The sequence below is a fragment of the Cuculus canorus genome, chromosome 4 (assembly GCF_017976375.1).
Source record: "Cuculus canorus isolate bCucCan1 chromosome 4, bCucCan1.pri, whole genome shotgun sequence".
Taxonomy (NCBI): Eukaryota; Metazoa; Chordata; class Aves; order Cuculiformes; family Cuculidae; genus Cuculus; species Cuculus canorus.
In genome coordinates, this window is record NC_071404.1 from 9,152,114 (window position 1) to 9,175,268 (window position 23,155).

At 42.5% G+C, this 23,155-nt stretch overlaps 1 protein-coding gene across 2 annotated transcripts; it reads left to right on the plus strand.

The window, feature by feature from the left end:
- The first annotated feature begins 1,144 nt into the window (after positions 1-1,144).
- On the plus strand, positions 1,145-21,154 carry TACC3 (transforming acidic coiled-coil containing protein 3). Of its 2 annotated transcripts, none has more exons than XM_054065968.1 (16): positions 1,145-1,283; positions 5,688-5,874; positions 6,008-6,150; positions 8,558-9,646; positions 10,630-10,726; positions 11,177-11,369; positions 12,399-12,451; positions 13,291-13,424; positions 13,516-13,627; positions 14,296-14,448; positions 16,692-16,768; positions 16,858-16,901; positions 17,924-18,084; positions 19,364-19,470; positions 19,660-19,780; positions 20,925-21,154. In XM_054065968.1, the coding sequence occupies exons 1-16, from the start codon at positions 1,234-1,236 to the stop codon at positions 20,988-20,990; spliced, it is 2,787 nt and encodes a 928-aa protein (XP_053921943.1). In that variant the 5' UTR covers positions 1,145-1,233; the 3' UTR covers positions 20,991-21,154. The 2 variants fall into 2 exon arrangements, with proteins under 2 accessions (XP_053921943.1, XP_053921944.1); XM_054065969.1 differs by lacking the exon at positions 1,145-1,283 and adding an exon at positions 4,584-4,645 and having other exon boundaries at positions 20,925-21,152.
- The last annotated feature ends 2,001 nt before the right edge of the window (positions 21,155-23,155 follow it).

The following is a 23,155-nucleotide window of genomic DNA, read 5'->3' on the forward strand; positions in this document are numbered from 1 at the left end:
AGCCCCGCGTGCCTGCCCCTCCATCGCTCCTTCATCCCAGCCCCTCCATCACTCCTCCTTCCCAGCCCCTCCATCGCTCCTCCTTCGCTCCTCCATCTCTCCTCCATCCCAGCCCCTCCATCACTCCTCCATCCCAGCCCCTCCATCGCTCCTCCATCCCAGCCCCTCCATCGCTCCTCCATCCCAGCCTCTCCATCGCTCCTCCATCCCAGCTCCTCCAGTGGCAGGCTCGATCCCAGCCCCTTCGTCCCAGCCTTTCTGTTCCAGTTCCTCCATCTCAGCCCCTCCAGGGGTGGTTCAGCAATAGGAGCCCTGCGTCCCAACCTCTCCATTACAGCTCCACCAGCCCAGCTCTTCCAGGGATGGCTCTGGTGTGGAGCCCTTGCATCCCAGCCCCTCCATCTCCATCACTGTTTCTCTTAAAACGCAACAAAATCCCTGCTTACACCCTGTAACAACCACAAACTGCAATTCTTGTCTCTTTTAGAGAAAGGGGAAAGCAGATAACTGGAGCAGCAGGGCAGAGAAAGCAGCACCCAACGTTTTATGCTGGCCTCTTCTCCCAAGTGACAGGGGACAGGACAAGAGGGAATGGCCTGAAGCTCCGTCAGGGGAGGTTCAGGTTGGATATCAGAAAAAAATTCTTCACAGTAAGAGTCATTGGGCACTGGCAGAGGCTGCCCAGGGAGGTGGTCGAGTCGCCTTCCCTGGAGGTGTTTAAGGAACGGGTGGATGAAGTGCTGAGGGACATGGTTTAGGGAGTGTTAGGAATGGTTGGACTCGATGATCCAATGGGTCTTTTCCAACCTTGTGATTCTGTGTGATTCTGTTGGGGAACTAACTCAGTAGGGGACGCTGCTCTCAGGCTGCAGCGCTCAATGGCCGCCATGACGGTCCCCACAACCCAGCGCACTACATTTACCAGCGTGCCTCGCGCGCGACACTTCCCAGCCTGCCTTGCGCACGGCATTTCCTAACGTTCCCTGCACGCTAGGCTTACTCACGCCCCTCGCGCACTACATTTCCCAGCGTACCCCGCGCGGGAGGGCCGTCCGGCTGGGCGCAGCGGCTGTCCCCGCCCCCCTCCCGCAGAGCGCGTTTCTGATTGGCGGAAGCGTTCGGCGTTCGGTCTCCTCATTGGCGCCCCGGAGCGGCCGTTGCAGTTTGAAATCCTGAGGCGCCTTCGGGGCGGGCGCTGCTCGGCGGAGCTCGAACGCCTGCCGGGGCTCCAGCATGTCCTCACCCGATAGCCCTGCTGGCTTGCACCCGGGTGCCGTCGGCAGGTGGGGGTGCTGGAGGGCGACTTCGATCGCCTGTGGGGCTGTGGGGGTCGCGGTGACCCTCTAAAAGGGCAGGGGAGGGCGGGTCGCGGTGACTGTGTGTGTGGGGAGAGGGTGGAAGTGGGGTGGTGGTCTTGGTGGCCCCTTCTGCGGGGTTGGGGGGTGTGTCTAGGTAGCCCTCTGTCGGGCTTAGGTTGTTGTGGGACTGCGAGGGGCAGGACGAGATCGAGGACTCTGTGAGGCTGGGGGATAGTGTGGGGCTGGGGAGGGGTTGAGGCTCTCGGTGACCCCCCTCTGTGGGGCCGGGGGGGGGGAGGTTGAGGCTCTCGGTGACCCCCCTCTGTGGGGCTGGGGGGGGGTTGAGGCTCTCGGTGACCCCCCTCTGTGGGGCTGGGGGGGAGGTTGAGGCTCTCGGTGACCCCCCTCTGTGGGGCCGGGGGGGGGTTGAGGCTCTCGGTGACCCCTCTCTGTGGGGCTGGGGGGGGGGGGGTTGAGGCTCTCGGTGACCCCTCTCTGTGGGGCCACAACCTTTTGGGGATGGTGTGGGATGGGAGGGGCAGGATGGCCTGGAGGACTCTCTCTATGAGCTTGGGGGTAGTGTGGGGTTGGTTGGGGTTCTTGGTAACCCCCTCTGGGGTTGGGGTGCTCTCGGTGAGCCTCTCTGGGCGCTGGGGTTGGTGTGGGACTGGGAGCGGCAGAACAAGCTCAGTGACCTTTTGTGAGCTTTGGAAGGTGATGTGGGAGTGGGAGGTGAATAGGCTTGGGGACCCCCTTTGACTTTGGAGGTGGTATGGGATTGAGCGGGGCTCTTGGTAACCCCCTCTTTGAGCTTGGAGGGTGGTGTGGGGCTGGGGGCGGAGGCACAGGTTCAGGGACCCTACCTGTGAACTTGGGGGTAGTGTGGGGCTGGACACGCTTGGAGAGCCTCTTTATGATCTTTGGGGTGATGTGGGACTGGGGAGGGGGCACAGGGTAGGGAGCTCACTGCCTGTGAGCTTAGGGGTAGTGTGGGGCTTGACAGGCTCGAGGATTTCCTCTGTGAGGTTTGGGGTGGTGTGGAACTGAGATGGGGACACAACACACTCGGGGAGCCCCCCGCGTGAGCTTTGGGGTGGTGTGGGACTTTGGGGGGGGGACGGATGGACACAAAGGGTCGGGACCCTTTTTGAGCTTGGGGCAGTGTGGGGCTATGAGAGGTTAGGACAGCCTCGGTGGTCCCCTCTGTGAGTTTAGGAGGTTGCTGTGGGACTGGGTGGCACACATAACATACTCAAGGATCCTCTCTCGACACTTGAGGTGGTGATGGGGCTGGGGGAGGGGGCATGACAGGCTTGAGGATCCCATCTGTGAGCCTGGGGGTGATGGACTGTGGGAGGACATGACAGATTTGGGTCCCTCTCCGTGAGCTTGGGGGTGGTGTAGGGCTCTGAGATGCAGGACAGGCTTGGGGGCACCCTCTGTGAATTTGGGATGAAGTGTGGAGCTTGGGGGCAGGGACACACAGGTTCGGGGGCCCCTTCTATGAGCTTGGGGGGTGGTGTGGAGCTGGGGTGGGCACAGGCTTGGAGATGCCCTTTGAGCTGGGGTGATGGAGCACAGGATTGTGCCCCCACTTTGAGCTTGGGAGTTGGTGTGGAGCTGGAGGAGGGAACACAGAGGCATGGGAACCTCCTCTGTACACTTGGAGGTGATGCAGGGCTGGGGCGTCAGGGCAGGCTCAGAAACCCCTCCTGAGAGCTTACCCGGTGATGTGGGGCTGGGGAGTGGGGACACAAGCTCAGGGACACCCTCTGTGAGCTTGGGGGGTGATGTGGGGCTGGGAGTGGCAGGACAGGCTTGGGGATCCCTTCTGAGCTTTGGAGTGGTGTGGATCTGTAGAGGGCACAGGATTGGGACCCCCTCTGTGAGCCTGGGGTGATGTGGGGCTGAGGGGACACAGGCTTGGGACTCCTCTCTGTAAGTTTGTGGGTAGTGTGAGGGTGGGTGAGGCAGGACAGGCTTTTGTGGGGGCGATGTGGGGCTGGGAGGGGTGTCCTGCCGAGGGGTCTCAGACACTTCTGTGAATCTCTGAGTTTGGGGATGAAGTGAAGCTACGAGCTTGGGGGTAATGGGGGGGTCGTGGTGATGGGGATGGAGCTCAAGGGCTTCCCCACCGATTCAGTGAGAAAGTGAGGGCTCAGGAGGATCTTGGGAGCATCTCTATGTGTTTTGAGGGGGCCTTATGTGTCTGAGGGCACCCTGCTATATTTCCATGTGGGCTGGCTAGGCCGGGCCTCCCACCTCTGGCCCCAAAAGCCTGGTGTTCTGGCTGAAACTGCTGGGAATTCTTCAAACGGCCCCTGAGAGCAGGTGGAGTCCTGAGCTGGAGTAAGCCTGTGGCTGTGGAGAAGAGTGGTTATTTGTTCTGAATTGAGGTGTTTGTACTGAAAAAAACATCAAGCAATTGGCTTTGTGTCAATTTGTATGAAAATACTCACAGTACATGTTGAGTTACTCTGAGCAAGTGCTCTCAGCTCAGCTGCTGGAGGAGTCCAGGAAGGGAATTGAGCAGAAAAATTCTATCTTAGCACTGCATGTTTAATGACTTCTTTAGGCCTTTGAGATCATGTTGGTGTTTTGGATGTTGTGCCTCTGTGATCATTAAAAAACAGGTAGTTGTCACGAAGCCCTTAACTTACAAATGACAAGTACTTGAGGTTTAATTATTTCATGGCATTGAATTTATGTTCATTCTGAAATACAGAATGACGGACTGCTGCTTGTGCCTCGATAAATATTCTAAAACGTGGAGAAGTTTCATTTTTGTCAACTTCCGCTCCAGTGGGGAAAACTTGCTGCCTTTCATGGTACTTGCATATATTGGGCACTAATCACTTTAAATGAAAATGTCTTTTATAAAGTTTCCCTTTCACAGTCGTGCTTTGCTTGCCATTGATTTGCTTGTGTAGCCATTGTTTGCATTCCATTGCTGATTAAAAGTGCTGTTGTCAACTTTCAGACAAAGCAACCGAGTTCAGTGCAGTGTATGAAATGTTTGAAGAGACTTAAACACAGAAATTTGCATGAGGGCAATGAGATTGAAGTGACTTTCAGTGGGAATGTTCCTGCTACTTCATGACAATGAAGACAATTTAGAGCCTTCTTCAGCTGATTTTCTGTAACTAATCTTGACTGCATGATAGTGGATGGAGAAATAAACTAAGGATTAGCTGTTTGATCAAATCAAACATCTGAGATCATTTGGAATGGTTATCCATGGCAGAAAGCCAGTATCTCCACTTAATAATACTGATTATCTTGCATAGGTGGTACAAGATAATCCATCAGTTCCTATGGAAGAAATTGCTTTGTTAGTACTTTGACAGGTAACTATCTGTGCTTCTCAGATATCATCTTTTTTGGACAGTGGTTACTCCTAGATCTTGCCTAACGTGCCTTCTCTGCTCTGGTCCTTATTTTTTTGGTCTGTTTCTATTTTAAAGAAGTATTAGTAGCATCACTGAGTATTAATGTCAAACCTTTAGGAACAGCGGAGGCTCCCATGGGAATATAAGGTAGACAGACTTCAGGTACCAATAATGTGCTGGCCTGCCTGGGATGCAGGAAGTGTGCTTTTCTTCATTTCAAGTTTCTTTTCAACCTTAATCTTAAATGCGATACAAGCTTAAGTTTCAAGTCTTTGACATTTGAAATGCTAACAGCCTGTATAGTCTACTAAAGCTTGTGCATGTACAATGTACAAATGATATTTAAGAAATACCTTTTTAATTACATTTTCCTTCAGATTTGTATAAAAATAATGTGTATGCTGCAAAGGATTCTAAAGTACTATGTCTCATAAGAGCAGCATGTTCTCAGAATATGTGGGAAAAAGATGAGTAATTTTATTCAGGACTCTGATCCTAACACACCCTAACTAACCAAATTTGTTTTTTCTCTTTACTGATGTACAGTGTAGTAATGAGACCATGTGAATAAAATAGAGAAATGATTGGCATCAGCCCTTTGCAAATGCTGTAATTTTGCTTAGTTAGATTCCCTATTACAAGAGACGTGACTGTCACTACTGGCTTTAAGAGGCTGGGATGAAGAAACTTGCAAATGACAGAGCTCCCTTTAAAGGATGGACATCTTAATTAGTAAGGTTATAATGTGAACTGTGGTTATATCAGCAGTTAACTTTCTAGACCCTAACAAAAGCAGAGGGGCTGTGCACTGCTGCATTTAGATGCTTTCGGAGTCTTCCAGGATCTAACTTTTCATATGACGTTTAACAGTACTTCTAAAACTTCTTCTGAAGCTGTTAATCTTTCCTAGCCAATGACCGGCTTCCAACTTCTTTGATTATCTGAAAGTGCATCTGGCTGACCACACCCTCTTATTCACGCTGTGATGTGTGTGCTCAAGTTCTAGAATGAGTCTGCAGATTTTAAATGCAGAAAATGGAGAAAATGGAGGAAACGTCCACGATGATCTAACAGCAGAAGACTGTAGCTTTTTCTTTGCTCCGCCGGAACCTACAGGGAGACTTTCGATTCTACGCCCGTCTCAGAAGGAAAACTTGCCACCAAAAAGTGTGGCAAAAACTATGAAGGTAAACTGCTTTTTTTTAATGGATTATATTCTTTCACCTTCTATGTTTTCTGTTACTGAATGCATGTGCTATTTGGAGCTTGAAAACATTGTTGTGTTCATGTTCTTCCTTTTTCCTCACCCCTTTCTTAAAGGTGACCTTTCAGACACCTCTGAGAGATCCTCAGACTCGAAAAATCTTAAGCCCTGTTATGACGAAAAACCTTGAGGCTTTCACACTTGATGATTGCTGTGAAGACTTGGTGGATGATCTTTCATCTGCACCTGTCACTATTGAGTAAGTAATGTATTCACCGCTAGTAGTAGCAGCAGCATGGGACATACTCAATTTTTCTCCACAATAAACCTGTATAGTTAAAATGTGATTTTGTATTTTGTAGCAAGATGTTAAGTGGCACCAAAAGGACCTTGCATGAACTCTTGCATGAACATGAAAGGACCATGCTGACCTTGCATGAACTCTTTTTAAAGATAAAATTTTCTTAAAAGTAATGACAATTACCTTGTTTGTAGTGTTGAATACCAAACTATTTATAATGCCACGGTAACTGATTTCATAGACATGACTTATGATATGGATAAATAGTTTAAGGGAAAAGAGACATATTGGGGAGAGAATACAAAACTGTTTCCCATAGTAAGGCTTTCATGTGCAAGTACAACTGTTCTGAAGCTAATACTTAAAGCAAAGCCTTAATAGTTCTTCTCTTGTATGTGAAGTACAGCTCTATCTTTATATTTTTCTCTTTAAGATACATCCTTCTGTATGGTTAGCTTGAATTGACGCCTTGAGTCAATGAGTATTAAGATTAAAGAAAATGTAGTAACACTAAGTGAATATGACATCAATCCCAAGTACAAACAAGCTTGTGTGCCTTTACAGTCTAGCAGCTTGGCTTTCAAAGTGGCTTATAGTAGCTGTCTAGAGACGAGTATATAGTCTGCAGTGTTTCTATTTGGGGTTTTGCAACTCTGCTTTACTAGAAATAGTGTTTTAATGGTGTAATAATACAGCATTATAGCAGTGTTATTTGGCCTCAGTGCATATTTGTTTACCTCCTTTTTAAATCTATATAAACACCTGACATCTGCAATTCCCAGTGGCAACAGTCTTATATCTTAAATTTGTCTTCTCCAATGAAATAAAGTTTTGCTTGTTTTTAACTACCTGATAGTTTGACCCATAGTCTTCTTCTTGGGAAGAGAATGAAGAAAGATGGGAGCACTTAAATGTACTTTAGGGTATAAATTTGCTCCAACTCTAGTTTAGAAAAGTACTTCTGAGTGAACCACCACAATTAAATGCTATAACTGCATTAATGCCCCAAACTTATTGCTCACATGAATAAATGATGATTAAGTATGCATCTGGTTCAAGTGAGGTAAAAGGGCTAGAACTGAATTGGTTTTAGTTAGGGCATAATTATGTGTCAAGACGTAAGGACATGTTTTACTGTGCATGTCCTTTCTACTTTCAAAATGGAAGGATCTGTTTGTAGCAGAAAAGCTAAAGGACTGGGTGTTGCTGAAGATTGTTGTTTTTGACTAAGCTCGAGGAATTCAACTTTCACGCAGGTGTCTTGCTCTTGACTGGCATTTATTAGGTTAAAGACTGAGGGAGAATGGGAGGGGCCTGAGCAGTTGAACAAGCCTGGGGCTGAACTATTGCAGGGAAGAGGCACTCAGACCCGGTGAGAAGGACTTCCTGAACTCTTATCTCCCGCCTTTGCTTTCAGGTTTATCAAAGTGGTGTTTTTAGCGAGTGGATTTTAATCGTGTTCTGTTCTACAGCAGATATGGGTGGCACATAGAAATAATAACTTTACCAAGGGACAAAACAATGGGAGGAAATCCTGTTTCAGGAAGTAATGGCTTAACTCTCTGTAGTCTGAGGCTAAGCCTCAGAAGTTGGGTGCAGTTTGGGGAAATAAAGTGGAGAGGGATAACTTTTGGAATACTTAGCAGTAGTGGGTACACAGGCTCTTTCTTTAACCCGTTTCTTCTGCTAGAGAATCTTATCTTTCTCTTACTGGAGAAGTAATTTTGTGTATACTGCTTTGCACTTAAAATCTGTACAACAGCAGATCTTAGAGTGCATGAGGTCCAGGTTCCATTTTGTATGTACACCCTCATAGTTGAAACGGTGTGTGTACTTTCAGGGGAAAAATATCTTCCAGAATGAAGAGACAAGCAGTCGCTAAAATGGGAAAACCTGAATCATGACTGAGTTTGGTCCCGGGCTTGTGAGTCTGTTGTGACTCACAGACGAATCTACATGGGGATGTAGTACTAGTTGTGCATGTGTTCAAGCTCCTTATTATTAACTCTCAAGTAATTTATATTCCCCGCTGTCCAGTGAAATGGAAGTGTCCATATGCTGTGCTGTGCCAGTGACGGCTGGCATACGGTAACGAGCTGTGTAGAGCAGAGAGCTTAACAACTGGTTTCAAGTATTGGTCTCACTATAGTTCATGTGTACCAGAGCTCATAACTTCGACTGTTTAGGTGGCAACTTAATTCTTGCTGTTATGATATTCTTTTGCTATCAGCTGCCTTGGGTCAGGAAAAAATCAGATTACTCTGAGCATACAAAGCTGTTTGTGCCAATGTCTTTCTAAAGATGATTTCAAATGATGTCTGAAAAATAACTACATCATGTGATCTGACACTTTTTCTAAATGCAGCACATGTCAAGAAAAGACTGAAGTTGAAGCAAATAATATAGTGATAAATACACAAATGCCAGAGAAGGTCAGTACTGCTGCTTACCCAGATGATGAGATGCCAGTGAAGAGTCGAGGTTCCTACAATCTTGACTTTGATAACCTAGATGACATCAATCCTTTTCAAAGTTCAGTGCAGTTGCAGCATTCTTCTGGAAATCTACAGAAGTCTCCTGTAAAAGTATCTAGCAGCCCTGAGAAAACTTCTGAAGAAAGCTGTGATTCTCTTCCGCTGGATAAGGCTTCTTTTGCTTCAACCACAGCAAGTACAGAGTGCCCCAGTGAAGAGGAGACAACGCTAATCTCTGGAAGAGAATCTGTATCGAGAGAGCTGGAATCTAACAAATCCAAGCTGTCTCCCAAGCAAGCAATTGATGAGTCTGTGCAGGAAGTGAAGTCTGTCTCTGCGGATGCGAGCCAAACTGATAGTTCAGCAGGATTAGCAGAAGGACCTACATCTCCTGTACTTGTCAGCTTGGGTCCCAGTAGCTCTGAGGTAACTAATCCTTCTAAAACTGGGCAAACGAAGCTTCAGAATGTTTCAGTACCAGGAAAAGCCTCTGCAGAAAACTCAAAGCCTGCAGAAGAGCTGGCTGTCTCCAAAGGGGAACCTGCAGAAAAGCCTGGTGTTGCCAAGGCCGGAGCAGTAAAACTTGAGTTTGACTTTGATAATACCACTGCCAGAAAGCCACCTCCTAAGAAACTAGGTAGAAAACCTGGAATTAAGCCACCTTCTAAAAGAATTCCTATTACCAAAACAAAACCAGAGAATACTGAAGTGCAAAATAAAAGTAACGTGGAAGATGAAATCCCTCTTCCCAAAGCTTCTTATAAGTTTGACTGGGACAAACTTGATGATCCGAACTTTAATCCATTTGGAGGAGGCTCTAAGATTTCCAGCTCACCTAAGTGTTCTGATGCTAGCCCTCAGGAAGTTCACCTGCAAGAAGAGCAGGATAGTACATTGTCAAGAAGGGAGCCTCTTCCGGTGGAACAGGATAACGTACCAAGTACCTCTGAAACTCTTGAGAAAAGAGAACCCAAAAGTCCGTAAGTAAATATATATCTGAATGTATAAGTGCTTTGAAATCCTGTGAGAAAAAGGTAGTTAGATGATACCTCTAACTAGTTGACTCCTACCTCATTGACTTCCTCCCTTGGAGGGTGGAAAAGTCTGTTGTACATCATAACCTTTAGCACAATAAGTTGCAGCAGCAAAGATCTCCTTGAGGAAACCATCCTGCTGTGTTTCAGGGAACAGCTGTGTACGCAACAGCACTGTGCATCATGCAGCATGTGAAGGGACTAGGCAGTTCTGTTCTCTGCTTAGTGTCCTGGCTGAAATCTGAGATGCTGTTTCTTCCTTGTGTGTTCTTGGTATCTGAATGCTGTCTCCAGTAAAAAAGCCTATCATTAAAGGTGCTTAACTTTTTTGTCATTAAAGGTGTCATTAACTTTTTATTTGAGAATGGGAGATGTGTTGTGTTGCCTTTCCTAGAAAGTCTTAACTATTAACATTCCAGCATTACTATAGATAGCCAAGTGATTACTGTAACTAGATTGACACGACATTGTTACCGCTGACAGCGTGAACTTATCTAGCGATCTGCTGGACTTCTCTAATATAGTTCTGTGCTTTACACCAATAATATCTGCATTGCTTTGGGAAGAGGAGTGGACTGCTTGTGATTCTGTTCTTAAACAGAAAGTCTACCTATAATTACCAAAGTAATAATGACCTTAACACATGGAAATAAGTGAACAGTGTTAAGTGAATAGGAATAAGTGATACTGCAGTGACTCTCCACTTCCTGGATGACATTACCTTTGATGGAGTGAGAGCTTTTGGTCCTTTAAGTTCTTACCAGGCAAGACAGTGCATTTACATCCCCACCCTCTGCAAAGTTTCCTATACTAAGGCAGTACAAACACTCAAGGAAGCTTGTTTTGTTCAATGCTTCAGTATATCTGGTAATATAGAACTCAGAACTATTTGTGTGACTTGTGTTTTGATTTTTTTTTTTTTTCATTAGGGAAATCAGCAAACAGAGTGTGGTTGAAGACAAACCAAGAACTCCAGACAAGCCAGGAGTTCAAGCAGAAGCTGAACTTCCAAGAGAGAAAGCCATGGTAAAGTATAGGAAAGATAGACAGTTCTTACCGAGTTGTTCTATGAAGAAGTTTGACTTATCCTTGTCAAACCCATATTTGATATTCTTTCAAAGAATTAGTGGGTTTATGCATCTTGAGCAGCTCTAGAATGAATATAAACTGTGCCGACTTGTCTTTTGAAGGCAACATCAGAGACAGCCAAATTGGTACCTCAGTATTTAGTACCTTTTTTGATCAGCAGTCACATATAAAGACAAAGATAGGGATGTGGATTAACAAAAAACCCCAAACTACTCTATAATATGAGCTGTGCTTGATGGTAGTTTAGTTTCTATGCCTGTAAACTCTTCACCTATTAATGCCGGCTGCTCAGCTAGTTTATGACAAAGTAATTTGATAATTATTGTTATTTTTATTGCATTTAATTCATTATTTTAACAGTAAAAAGGATTGCGTTTTTCTCATCAGGAGAAGCAAATAAGCCCATCTAAAATGTCTCCAGCTAATGTCCCCTTTCAAGATAATTTGGTTTCCGTTGATGATGGAAAAAAGTCCACATCCCCAGAAGAAATTCAACCTAGTTCCCACAGAACTGGAATAACAGCAGATGAGCAGGCGGCTAACACTGAACCTGAAGAGTTCTTCAGACCGTCATCAGAAGGTAAGGGCATTTTTTCTATAACAGAGTGAAAAGATGCTATTAAAAAAACCCCAATGTTGTGGATTTCTCTACTTGAAGTTTTGCGTAATTTTCGTTTTTATCTGTCACTTTGCAGGTTTTACAATCCTTTCAGAAGAACAATGACTAATAGGGGTGGGAAATGTACTGAAGTGTATTTTTTACTTTCTTTGGATTAGGCTAAACTCAAAGCTGGCTATTAACATTCAGCTGCCTGGAAGGATGAAACTTAGGCTGGTACAGAAACCATCTTTGTAGAATTTCAGTGGCAACTCTGTGCTGAAAAAATGCTCCCTTAAAATCATTTCTGGTACCAAGGGCTTCCAAACTGAGAGCACTACAGCTTTGCAACTGCCTGGGTCTATGAGTCTTGTAGATTACTGCAGGCCTTAGCACTACCTGAGTACTGATTTTCATATTGCAGTGTGGATGGTCTTTCTCCCTTTGTCTTGAAAGCTTACTACATAGCTGTAACTTAACCACCTGGAAGAGTTGTAGTTACAGAGAAGTAGGAGCATAGTGTGGAAGGAAGGACAAATGATTTGCCTGTGGTGCAGTCTCTCACTTATCTTAATACTTGAGTGGAACCAATATATTGAACAATGACTGTAACTTCATTGTTCAGATCTGAGCTGTGTGCTAGTTTTGACAGTAAGAATGCTAAACTTAGTCTTTCATGGGGCGTTTTATAATAGAGTAGAATGTTTTAAATCTGCTTGCCGTTTTAACCATAGAGCAACAGAAGTTCTTCAACTGTCTATAGACTCTGCATATTCTTACAGGAATCGGGGAACAAATGAAAGCTGTAAGTTCACTTAGCTCAGAATCTTTTTTTTAGCCCAGTTCTAGATAGAAATAAAATTTTTAATAAATGAAAAATTACATCTTCTGATATGGGAGTGGGGGTTTATTTGCTTTATGCACATACCTTTTGTTTCTGTCTGTGGCTATGTCAATGTAAGACAATATGACAACATTGTATTTTCATTGTGTCACTTCCTTAATTTCCAGTTCTAGGAATGGACATGGAAATAGACTATTTGGAACAGTTTGGGACTTCATCAGTAAGTATAACGTTGAAATGCTTTGTTTGTCTCTCTGGCGGAGTGGAGAAGAAAGGAAAATGAAACTGTCAGCCTTAAAAGTTTTTGTGACATAACTTTGCTTTCAACTTGCCCACTGAAATATAGGTTCTCTTCCTAAGGGTTGTGTCTAAAAGGCTGGACAGGTGGTGGAAGTAGTTATAAGCAATTCTGCTGGGGATTAGAAGTCTTATGCTTTCAGTTGACAAAGCTATTTTGCTTTAATAGTGGTGGAACTGAAATGGGTGATGATTTACCTCTCTGTTTGCCAGAACTGTGAGAACGTAATGCTTTGAAAGGGCAGGATCATTGTTCTGAAAACATTTTTTTTTTTAAGCTCTATTGTCTTATGGGCAATTTCAGGAAATCTGACTCTAAATTGGGCATGTCATGTTCTAATCAATTCAGCTTAGTTATTCTTTCTCCTCCTTTGGTCCAGAGTAGGAGTAGCTCTGAATACACAGTGAATGCTCTGAACTGAAACTTGTTTTTGGTCGTGTTTGTGTTTATTGTTGTATAAGCAGGGACAAAGAATGACATACACTGCTCATTCCATTTCAGTGTCTTCTGCTGGTTTTGAATAGTTCATAAATGTTTGCCCTTTTGGTTCTGTCTGAGCGGATTGAGTTCACTTGATATTACATCAGGACTTAAGCGTGTGGGCACCGAGTTCTCTTATGTAATTTTTCTCCTGAGAACAATGCTCTGGCCACTGAAGAATAGGCTCACCCTCTCTCCAGAGTATTATTTATGTGTGTGGGATGTGTGTGTGTTATGCTATGAAGCAGCATATCTGCCAGTTCATGCTTCTTTCCCATCAGTTCAAAGAGTCTGCCTTGAGGAAGCAGTCGCTGTATTTGAAGTTTGACCCTCTGTTGAGAGATAGTCCAAGAAAACAGATTTCTAGTACTAATGAAACAAGCATGAATATCACGACGGCTCCACCTCATCATGGGTAGGTATTGACTTAATCTAGGCTCTAGTACAGAGCTTTACAAAGAAAGGCAGGACTTAAGTTATAACCATGTATATTTGTTCTGTTTTAGTCCTGTTGCTGATTTAAATAAATTGCTTCAGGAAGCTGAAAAGCCTGCAGAGAATCTTCAAAATGAAGAAAAACCCAAAGGACTAGATCTTCTGGGAACATTGACAGTTTCTGTAAGAGTGTCTAGAATTGTATTGGGTTTCACGCTGATATTTTGGGAAAGGGGCTGGCTAAGTTCTGGACTTAAGACTTATGCAGATACTCTAGGGATACTTGGATTTTTTTATACTTATCTTAAAACCCAGGTTTGATAATTTGCATATCAAAGTTGAACTTTATGACTGACTTTATGTTCTTAAGTGTTAAAAGCCTTTTGCTTGTGGAAACCAGTGGTCTAGGAGAATTTCAGCTGCTTTTAATTAAGAGATCTTTTTCATGCAGCTGAAGCCACAAAAGTAAGACAAGCTTGTATTGCACTTCTGGGATAAAAAGCACTTCTTTGATTAAACTTCAAGCTATACAGTCTGAAGTTTATAGTTTTAATATTTTATGAACAAATCTACACACAGCAGTTCACCCCAAAATAGTGCCCTTTTTTACTGGTGGTGAACAGTGTGATGTCATCATCAACTTTGATTCTTATAGCTATAAAGAAACACCTTAAAGATGGCTACATAGTTCTAAAAGATATTTACAAACTAAGAAAGTTTTGATAACAAAGTTTTGGTGGTGTTTTTGGTGTTTAAGTAAATCATGTAAATTTAGTGTAGGATAGTCTGCGTACAGCTAAACAATGACATGAAAATAGGAACCTGAAACTCATCTTTTTTTCACCTCGCAGGACACACATGCCCTAATTCCAGACTCCCTGACTAGTGATGTTCATCCACTTCCTTTTTCTGCTTCCACAAACACTGGAATGGATGCTATTATAGATGTTCTAAAATATAGCCAAAAAGACATGGATGCAGCTGTTGAACTTGTTAAGAGAGAGGTACGGTGACCCTTCCAAAGCAGAACTTCATATGTCTTTGTTTACATTATCTGGTATGCATCTCGATATTCAGTGTTTCTTTCCAGCTTACTGGTCATGAGCATCTCATTCGGAAAAGCGTGCTGTGCACTTCATAGGAAAAGTAGGTTATAGAACACTTCAGAGCTAATATTTATGGAAATGTGGTGAATTTCACTTGTCAGGTTCTGTCTTAGAACTAGTAAGTATTAAAGAGCATCCATTGTAAGATGGAATAGTTAGGCTTAACACCAGTGATCTGAACACCTTCTGTTGTAACTAGGCAGGAAGTACCTGTTCTTCTCAGTGGGAGGGAGTGGCTTCTTCTGATGATATTTCTTTCCTTAAACCAACATAAAACTGTAATGCTAATTCAGTACAGTGGTAACTATTTTTTTTGGTGAGGAAGCATAACAGTATGTTCAGCTAACGAAATATGTGAGATCTGGAGCTCACTCTGGAGAAGAACAATATTAGTGGAGGAGGGAAAAAGTAGTCAGTGGATTTCAAGCATATTCTGTTACTATATCACTACAAAAACTGCTTCTGAATTTTTTTGAGTACTTGATTCATAATGGCTTCTAGGTTACGTAGCCTTACAAATACTAAACGGAAGAGGAGAGTACTTAAACATAAATGTCTTTTAAGCTTATTGTATCACTTAAAAATTAACTTTAGAAGAAAATGGAGCGTTCAAAATTCCTGACTAGCTATACCACATGTGATGACAGTATGGGCGCCAAAGATGACCTGTGATTATTTACTGCTTAAGTTACTTTTTCATTTAGACTCCAAAGATGCTGGCTTTTCTAGGGGTAACTCTTATTTCTGTCATTTAGGAGCACACTTTCACTCAGCATGTTCTCAAGCACAGGAAAAAAAGTGCAGCTTTGACAGGGGACAACTCTTAGTGCATTGGTCTAAAATGCAGAACTTATATAATAACAGGGGGGTGAAGCTTGTAATACCTTAAAATCAGTGCTCTAATCTCTTAATTTGGTGCTTTAAAATATCTGCATTTAAAACATGCAAATATAGCTGCAGGAAGACAGGTACGACTGGATGACTCTAGCTGTGTGTCACTTAGAAATGCTTAGAATTACTATATTAACCTGAAAGGAAGACAGACTAAATTCTGAGATTACTTTTTGTGTGAAACAAGTACGGGAGAAGGAAATCCTGTTTTTCTTTTGGGCAAATGGGGCACTCCATGGAAGCATGCTTTTTTGGGTCTACTGAACCATTTCTGAGTTTGCAAATGGAAATTTCTAACTGGTTTCCAGCTTCACACATTTTTGCTTTTATGACATTAGTTATTGTTAATTCTTTCTCTTGGTACTTTTTTGCTTGTGCCCAGCTTCCTGTCATCTGTAATATTAAAATACATTTAATCTGTTCGCTCTAAATACTGCAAATCACAGTGCTACTCTATACTCTGCAATTTTGAGAGGAATTAGCAATAGTCATGCTCTTGCTTTCTATTGTTTGAAATTCCATGTTGTGTGTATTTTGGGCCTCAGTTGTCATTGAAGGCCTTCCACACTGCAGTTAATGATCAGTGTTATAGTTTGTAATAGAAACACCTGGACAAAATTTATGGAGTTTGCGCAAAGCATTTAGCAAAGAGTGCTTTGTCTGCTTGATACTGTTACTGTGAGCTCTGTTTTAATTCAGCTGATGTGAAAGGTGTTTATTCTTTAAATGAACTGTGGGGTCTTTAAATTTGGAAACATGGTAGGAGGAGGATCAGGTGCTGAATATGTTACTCCAAACAGCAATCTGATTTTGACTAGAATAGGCTTCTGTTATTTTTTCCAGGGTCAAGATTAGCAGAATTATGTGGCTTCTTTTCTCTGCCTTGTAAATAAAAGGAAAATGTTTGTGGCTTGAGAATATTGCTTCTTGAGAGAACATGGCTGGGCAAGGAACAATGATCTATGTATTATCCACTCTTACTTATCATATATGTTTAGAGTTGGCTCTGATCTTGCGATTTGAAGGTATTGGTAATGTTGAGTGGGAATCAAGTGTGCAAAATCTACATGTTAATCTACATCTTATTTGACTCAAATTTGTAATTAAACACTTAATTTCGATTCTGCCAAGCAGTTAGATTCTCCCTATCAACTTACAGGTGTACCCAAGCTGCCCTTTAGACTCTTCTGAGTATCAAATCTTGTATCTCTTCCTGTTCAAGAAATAAAGGTTTACTTTTTCTCTCAAAGGTTCAAGAAAAACAATTGGAGATTGAGGAATGGAAAAGGAAATGTGATGAGCTTCATATGGGATACAAGGAAATGGGGTATGACTTTGTCCTGATTTTTCTATCTACATGTTTACTCAGCTGCTTTTTCTCACTTATGTTCAACATTTTTTTTTCATGTTTTCTAGAAAAATAGTTGCGGAGTATGAATGTACAATAACACAATTGATGGGTAAGTTCTCTTTTTCCAGTCTGAATGGCTTTGAGGGGGACATGCTTAGCCTAAGGTTAACTGAAGATAGTACTATTTCACTTCTGATGGCACTAATATTTCAAGTGCTTCCAGGGTAAGCATAAGGCTTCAGAGAAGCTGGATGAACACTTATGTATCTTCATACAGACATGATATCACTTGGTAGGTAATGATGACTTCCCGAATCAGGCATGAACACATCTAACTTTTTCTTATTCTCCAGTGGAGTCTGAGCTGTTGGTTTATTAAAACTGGCAGATCCAGTCATCTGCACCTTGTGTTTAACTGTTCGTTATCTGACCTCATTTAAGTGACAAGATGTCAGTAGGAGTCCTTGCTGGACAAATAGGGCCTCTGCTTCATTCAAGTTTGTGGCTTCAAAGCTCGTAAGACATTGAATGAAACTCTCGTTGTATAGGTGTGTTCTCCTAGTTCCAAGCTGAATAGCCAAATGTGTGCCTTGCTTAAAGTTAGTTCTTTAAGTAGACTGAATATTGTGTCAGTGTTTTTATGCTTCTCTAAGCACAAAATGTAGCTCAAGTGTGCTAACAAAAACTTATCCTGGAAGAGTTTGCTGTGCTAGTTTGGCTTGTTATCCTAGTCTCTTCCAGATCTTCCAGCTTTTCTGTATATTTAATGAAAACAAATAGTTTTGATTCCTTGCTTCTATTGCAACGCTTGAGGCTCCTGATATGGCAAACTCGGGGTTTAATGTTTTGACTACATTGCAGGAGAAATAATGCTTTGGGTGAGCACCTTTATAATTGGTCTTTAATGGCCTTAGGGTTGGTGTGAGGTAGTGTGTAGCAAATAAAGAATATGACCACTTCCTTAAAAGCAAAGATACGATGTCCTTTCAGAGGAAAGGCTACATCACAAACCCCTTTTTTGCTTAAGATCAGGAATTGAAGGTGTAGAGTTTCTGTCCATACTATACAGTTGGTTTTATGTTAATGCAGCGACTGTCAAAAGTGTAACCCTGTTCACTCTGGTTTCTTTAGAGGATGCTCAGAAGCAGAAGGAATTCTCAAAGAAGGAAATGCAGAGGATGGCAGAAGAGAAGCAACAAGTTATTTCAGATCTGAGCTCTATGGAGGTGTCTTTCTCAGAACTCTTCAAACGATTTGAAAAACAGAAAGAAGTGCTGGAGGGTTACCGCAAAGTAAGATGCTATAATGCAAATAACATCGTTCCAAGATAAATGGGACTTAGTGGAGAGGAAAGGATGAATTTCTAGAGTAGCCATTAATTAGCTACTATACACACTACCTCTAAAACCAAGTGCAAAGTTGTTGTTTATTTAAAGATTTAAAAAATTACTGGTTTGTTGTATTTATGGCTGGCTTAAAGTATCATAATGATCTGTTATAAGCCAAAGTTTCCTCAAACAGAAAAATGAGCTGTCTCTTGCTGCATATGTATAATTTTTATTTTACTTGTAGACACTCAGGTAGCAACAGCTGCATGAGGGCAGCTTGTTTCTCCTATGTCGTTTTGAACGGATGCTGAAGAGCATTTGCTGTTACAAATCAAAGTGATGATAGTTTACTGGGTGTTCTTAGCTTGAAAAACCCAGATGATAAAGTCAAGCCTTCATTTGCAGCATATTCAGAGACTGGAAGGATGAAGCTAATGGGGAACATAAGCTATGGCTTCTCACTGCATAAAATGCATAAAAATTTATTTCAGACAAAAAAGTGCCATCAGACAAAAAAGTGCTGGTTATCCTTTAATGTCCCCTATTTACTCCAGCTTAGAACTAGCCTGTTATAACTTTCATTAAGTTTCTACTTTACTAATGCATCAGGCTTCCTTCATCTTGTGCCTTCTGTCTCTCCACCTTAAATTCAGAAGCCCTTTCCGTAGCAGTTGAAGCATCGCTCAGGGACAGAGTTGGTAAATTTTAGAGCTGGGATTAGTAGGGAATCTTAGCACTTGTTTCAAACAGTTCAAATTTGCTGTAATAGCTAATAAAATAAGATGTTACATTATCTGTGCCTAGCAAGGCAACTTTCTTGCTATTAATGTTGGATTTGTCGGGCTCCAAAGCCTGAATCTTTCCATAGATTCTCTGAAGCAGTTAGATTTCTAGTTGTTCTTAGGACAGTTGCAAGCTAAGACAAAGCTGATTTTAAAAAAACAAACAAAAAATACGAAAACGAAAAAAAAAAAAAAACAAAACACACAAAACTGATTAGTGACCTTAATTGCAGTGAACTTCTTTACTAAAGTTTTCTGCTAAAAAACCCAGTATATTGGGAGGGAAGCGGTCAGTAGATTTTAGTTTGAAAAGGTAAGAGTTGAAATGGGGAACTTTAGTCCCCATACAGGTCTGTGGGACATCACGATTGTTCCTGTTATTCTGATGAGCAAATGATGCCTCTCAATGTAGTCACTTAGCCCATTTGTGAAACTAGCTAAACTTCTTGTTTTGGTGACAGAACGAAGAAGCTCTGAAAAAATGTGCTGAAGAATACCTCGCTAGAATTAAAAAAGAGGAGCAGAGATACCAGGCACTGAAAGCACATGCTGAAGAAAAGCTGCATCAGTAAGTACTACATCAAGAAGCCAAATATTGGGAGTGAAATGTATTATTTTTACAGTTGCCATAAAATGTGGTTCATTAATATCACAACTTGGCTTAAAACACTTTTAGTTTGGGGATTAGGATACAAGCATCTAATGTGATTCTGTGAACAGTTCTGCTGTGCTAAATGCCATCTTGCTTCCATTTCAGAGCAAACGAAGGAATTGCCCAGGTAAGAAGCAAAGCTGCATCAGAGACTGCAGCACTACAAGCCAGTCTCCGCAAAGAACAAATGAGAATCCAGTCTTTAGAAAGGAGCCTTGAACAAAAGGTTAGTCAAAATGCTGTAGGTGAGTCTCTTCATGCTGTTGTCTTAAACTAGGTTGATAATCACCTTGTTTTAGAAAAACTACGACACTAGAAATAGCCATACAACTGTGTTGATTTTGCTGGGTGCTGTCCTGACAGGCTTTGAGAAATAGTCATCGAAACTTAAGGCACAATTCCATTATGTCAAGAGTCATCTGTATTTTTTAGGTTTTTGTGAAACAAAAGGTTTGTTTCCATAGCTGTGTTGCAGGAGCGATCAATCCAGGCTACTGTAACTGAACTACAGAAAGTCTTTTGTGTTGACTGAAGTGTCTTTCAGTATTTTTTAGGCCACTAGTCCTTGTATTTGATATTGTTTCATATTACTTAGATAAAGTCTTAGAATGTTTTATAAAGACACATCAGTTGTTTTTGTTAGAATGCTTCAAAGGGAAAAGCTTTTTGAGAATTAAAAGTCACATTGCTGGAAGTGTATGCTATTAGTTTTACTGAATCATAGTTGTACTCAAAAAATAGATAGTGCTGACGTGTTCCTGTTAGAGAAAAATCCCCCAGTCGTGTTAGTCTTCAGGCTTATGGGTAAGGTTTGCATAGCTGAGGAAAACAGTAGGCCAGAAACTGGAGATGAGACAAGCCATTTAACACAGCTAGTTTTGTTCCTGTTATGAATACAGTAATATTTAATGTTAAGAACTCTTATTAAAAAGATTTAAGTGTAGAAGGAATTATACCAACTGGAAATTATTGCCACATGTCAGTAAAAAGTATCAAAGCATCATCCTACAGTGTCTTGTGAAGTCTAATAACTGAACTGTCACTATCTTGAATTTTAGTGTATCTAACAGACATTAAGTCTGAAAAGTCTTACTTCCCTAAATCAGTTGGTTTCCACTTATTATGTGAAAATTTGTGGAAAAAGTAGGGACAGTACAATGGGTTCTGGCTCATTTCCTGAGGCTCTTGAAGGTGCTGTGTGCCCTTCTACAAAGTGGATGGTCCTTTAGAATGTGCTTGCATGAGTCACTAGCATGTAAGTGGAGTTTCTATTCCATGTGTTAGCAAACATGACATGTGACTCAGGTCACTGCGTGGATGTTGCATAGCTTAGGCATAACTCAAACTCACTTTTTTTCTGTCTTCAACAGACTAAAGAAAATGAAGAGCTGACAAAAATCTGTGATGACTTGATCTTGAAGATGGAAAAAATTTGATAGCTTCACTGTCTTGTAAATATGTCTGCTCTCTGACTTCCTGTCTTGTGTTCACTCACTGTTTTAATTGTGTATGTGGGGGGGGAAATAAAACTTGATTTACTTGTCTTGTCTACTATTGGCTGTATCTTTTTGAAGAAGTGTTAATAAACTTAAGTTCAGTTTCCACTTCCACTGTGTAACAGTGTCTTACATAATATTTTCATGTGTTGCTCAGAAGAAAAACTTCTGTCTCAGTTTTTTTCCGTCTGTAAGAACACCAGCGTTCTGTACTCGTGACCTGGCTTTACTGCTGAGGGTCAGCATGGGCCATGTCTTTAGTTTGCACTTCCTGCTCTCTCACTCCAAACCTTCTGGAGCTACGAGATTGTAATAAAACTTGATATGTCTCAACTGCTATGAAGTATTGAATGATGTAAAAAAACCCCTCAACTTCAGGGTTTGTTTTTTTTCATAAGAGCAGCTGGGAGTCATTGTGTTCTTGCAGGCCAGGTAAGCAGAGCACTCAGTAGCTACTCTCTTGCTGTTTTTTTGTTTACAGCATTAATCTGTCTGATACTATTGACTTCCCAGTCACCAGTTGAGAGCTCCTTGCCACTTGTCTGTTATTGGAAAGCCATGAGAGATGTAGGCTGTAGGTCATAGGTTATAATGAAGTCAGCTTTAATTAGGGCAATAGCAGACATCTTGGAGAAGCTGTTACTACCTAACAGATGGTAAAGGGATTGTCTCATTGCAAGCTACAGCTTTTTATTTCTAGTACTAGAGGGATGTCATTCCCTCACTTGCCTGACTAGTAGCTGTGTTCTCTCAGAAGGGTTGTTGCTGCTGCGTGTGCTTTTATCTGTACTTGGAGCCCTTCCCTTGCACATGAGGGCAGTTGGCCAGGGCTGGTGGAAAACGGAGTAGTAGTGCTTAGAAGTCTAGGCTGTTTTGGTTAGGTACCTGTTGATGTGTGTTGGTGACTGTGCAGAGCTGAGGAGGTCCGTGATTAATGCACATGTTCACAGCGTATGTGGTTTTCTATGTGTTCTGCACTAACCTGACTGTCAGTATCATAGAATCATTAAGGTTGGAAAAGACATCCAAGCTAATCGAGTCCAACCATCAGCCCAATACCACCCTGGCTACAAAACTGTGTCACAAAGTACTGAATGCTTGTAGGGAAGGAGGCTCTGCCACTTCTCTAGGCAGCCTCTTCTAATGCTTGATCACTCTTGGTAAAAAAAACCAAACCTTTTTCTACTATCCACTCTAAACTTCCCTCTGGCACATCTTAAGGCTGTTTCCCCTTGCCTTGTCACTTCTTACTGGGGAGAAGAGACTTAACACCTACGTCACTACACCTTCCTTTCATGTAGCTGTAGAGAATGATAAGGTCTCCTCTTCAGGCTCAACAATCCCACTTCCCACACTGCTTAGAAGACTTGTGCTCCAGACTGTTGACCAGCTTTGTTGCCCTTCTTGGGGCATGCCTCAGCAACTTGATGTCCTCCTTGTAGTGAGGGGCCCAAAACTGTATTTGTGGTGGACCCTTGGTGTTGCATACAGGGGGACAATTACTTTAACTCTGCTGGCCACATAATTTTCCATACAATCCAGGACCTTGTTGGCCATTTTGGCCATGTTAGCATGCTGCTGGCTCGTGTTCAGCAGGCTGTCAGCCACACACCCAGGTCTTTTTCTGCTGGGCAGCTTTCTAACCACACTTCCCTAAGCCTACAGCATTGCATGGAGTTGTGACCCAAGTGCAGGATCTGGCACTTGGCCTTGTTGAATTTCATATAATTGGCTTTGACCCACCCAGCCAGCCTGTCCTCAGCAGAGCCTTCCTACTCTCAAGCAGATCACCACTCCTGCCCAACTTGATATCTTCTGTAAACTTACTGGGGGAGCATTTAATCCCTTCCCCCTGATCATTGACAGAGATTAGACAAGACTGGCCCCAACACTGAGCTTTGAGGAACACCACTTGTGACTGGCCACCAACTGCATTTAGCTCTGTTCATCACAGCTCTCTGGGTTTGGCCATCCAGCCAATTTTTTTACCCAGGAAACAGTACATCTGTCAAGGCCATGAGCTTTTCCAGAAGGCTGTGGGAGACAGTATCAACGACTTTACTGAAGTCCAGGTAGATAACATCCCCAACCTTTCCCTCATCCAC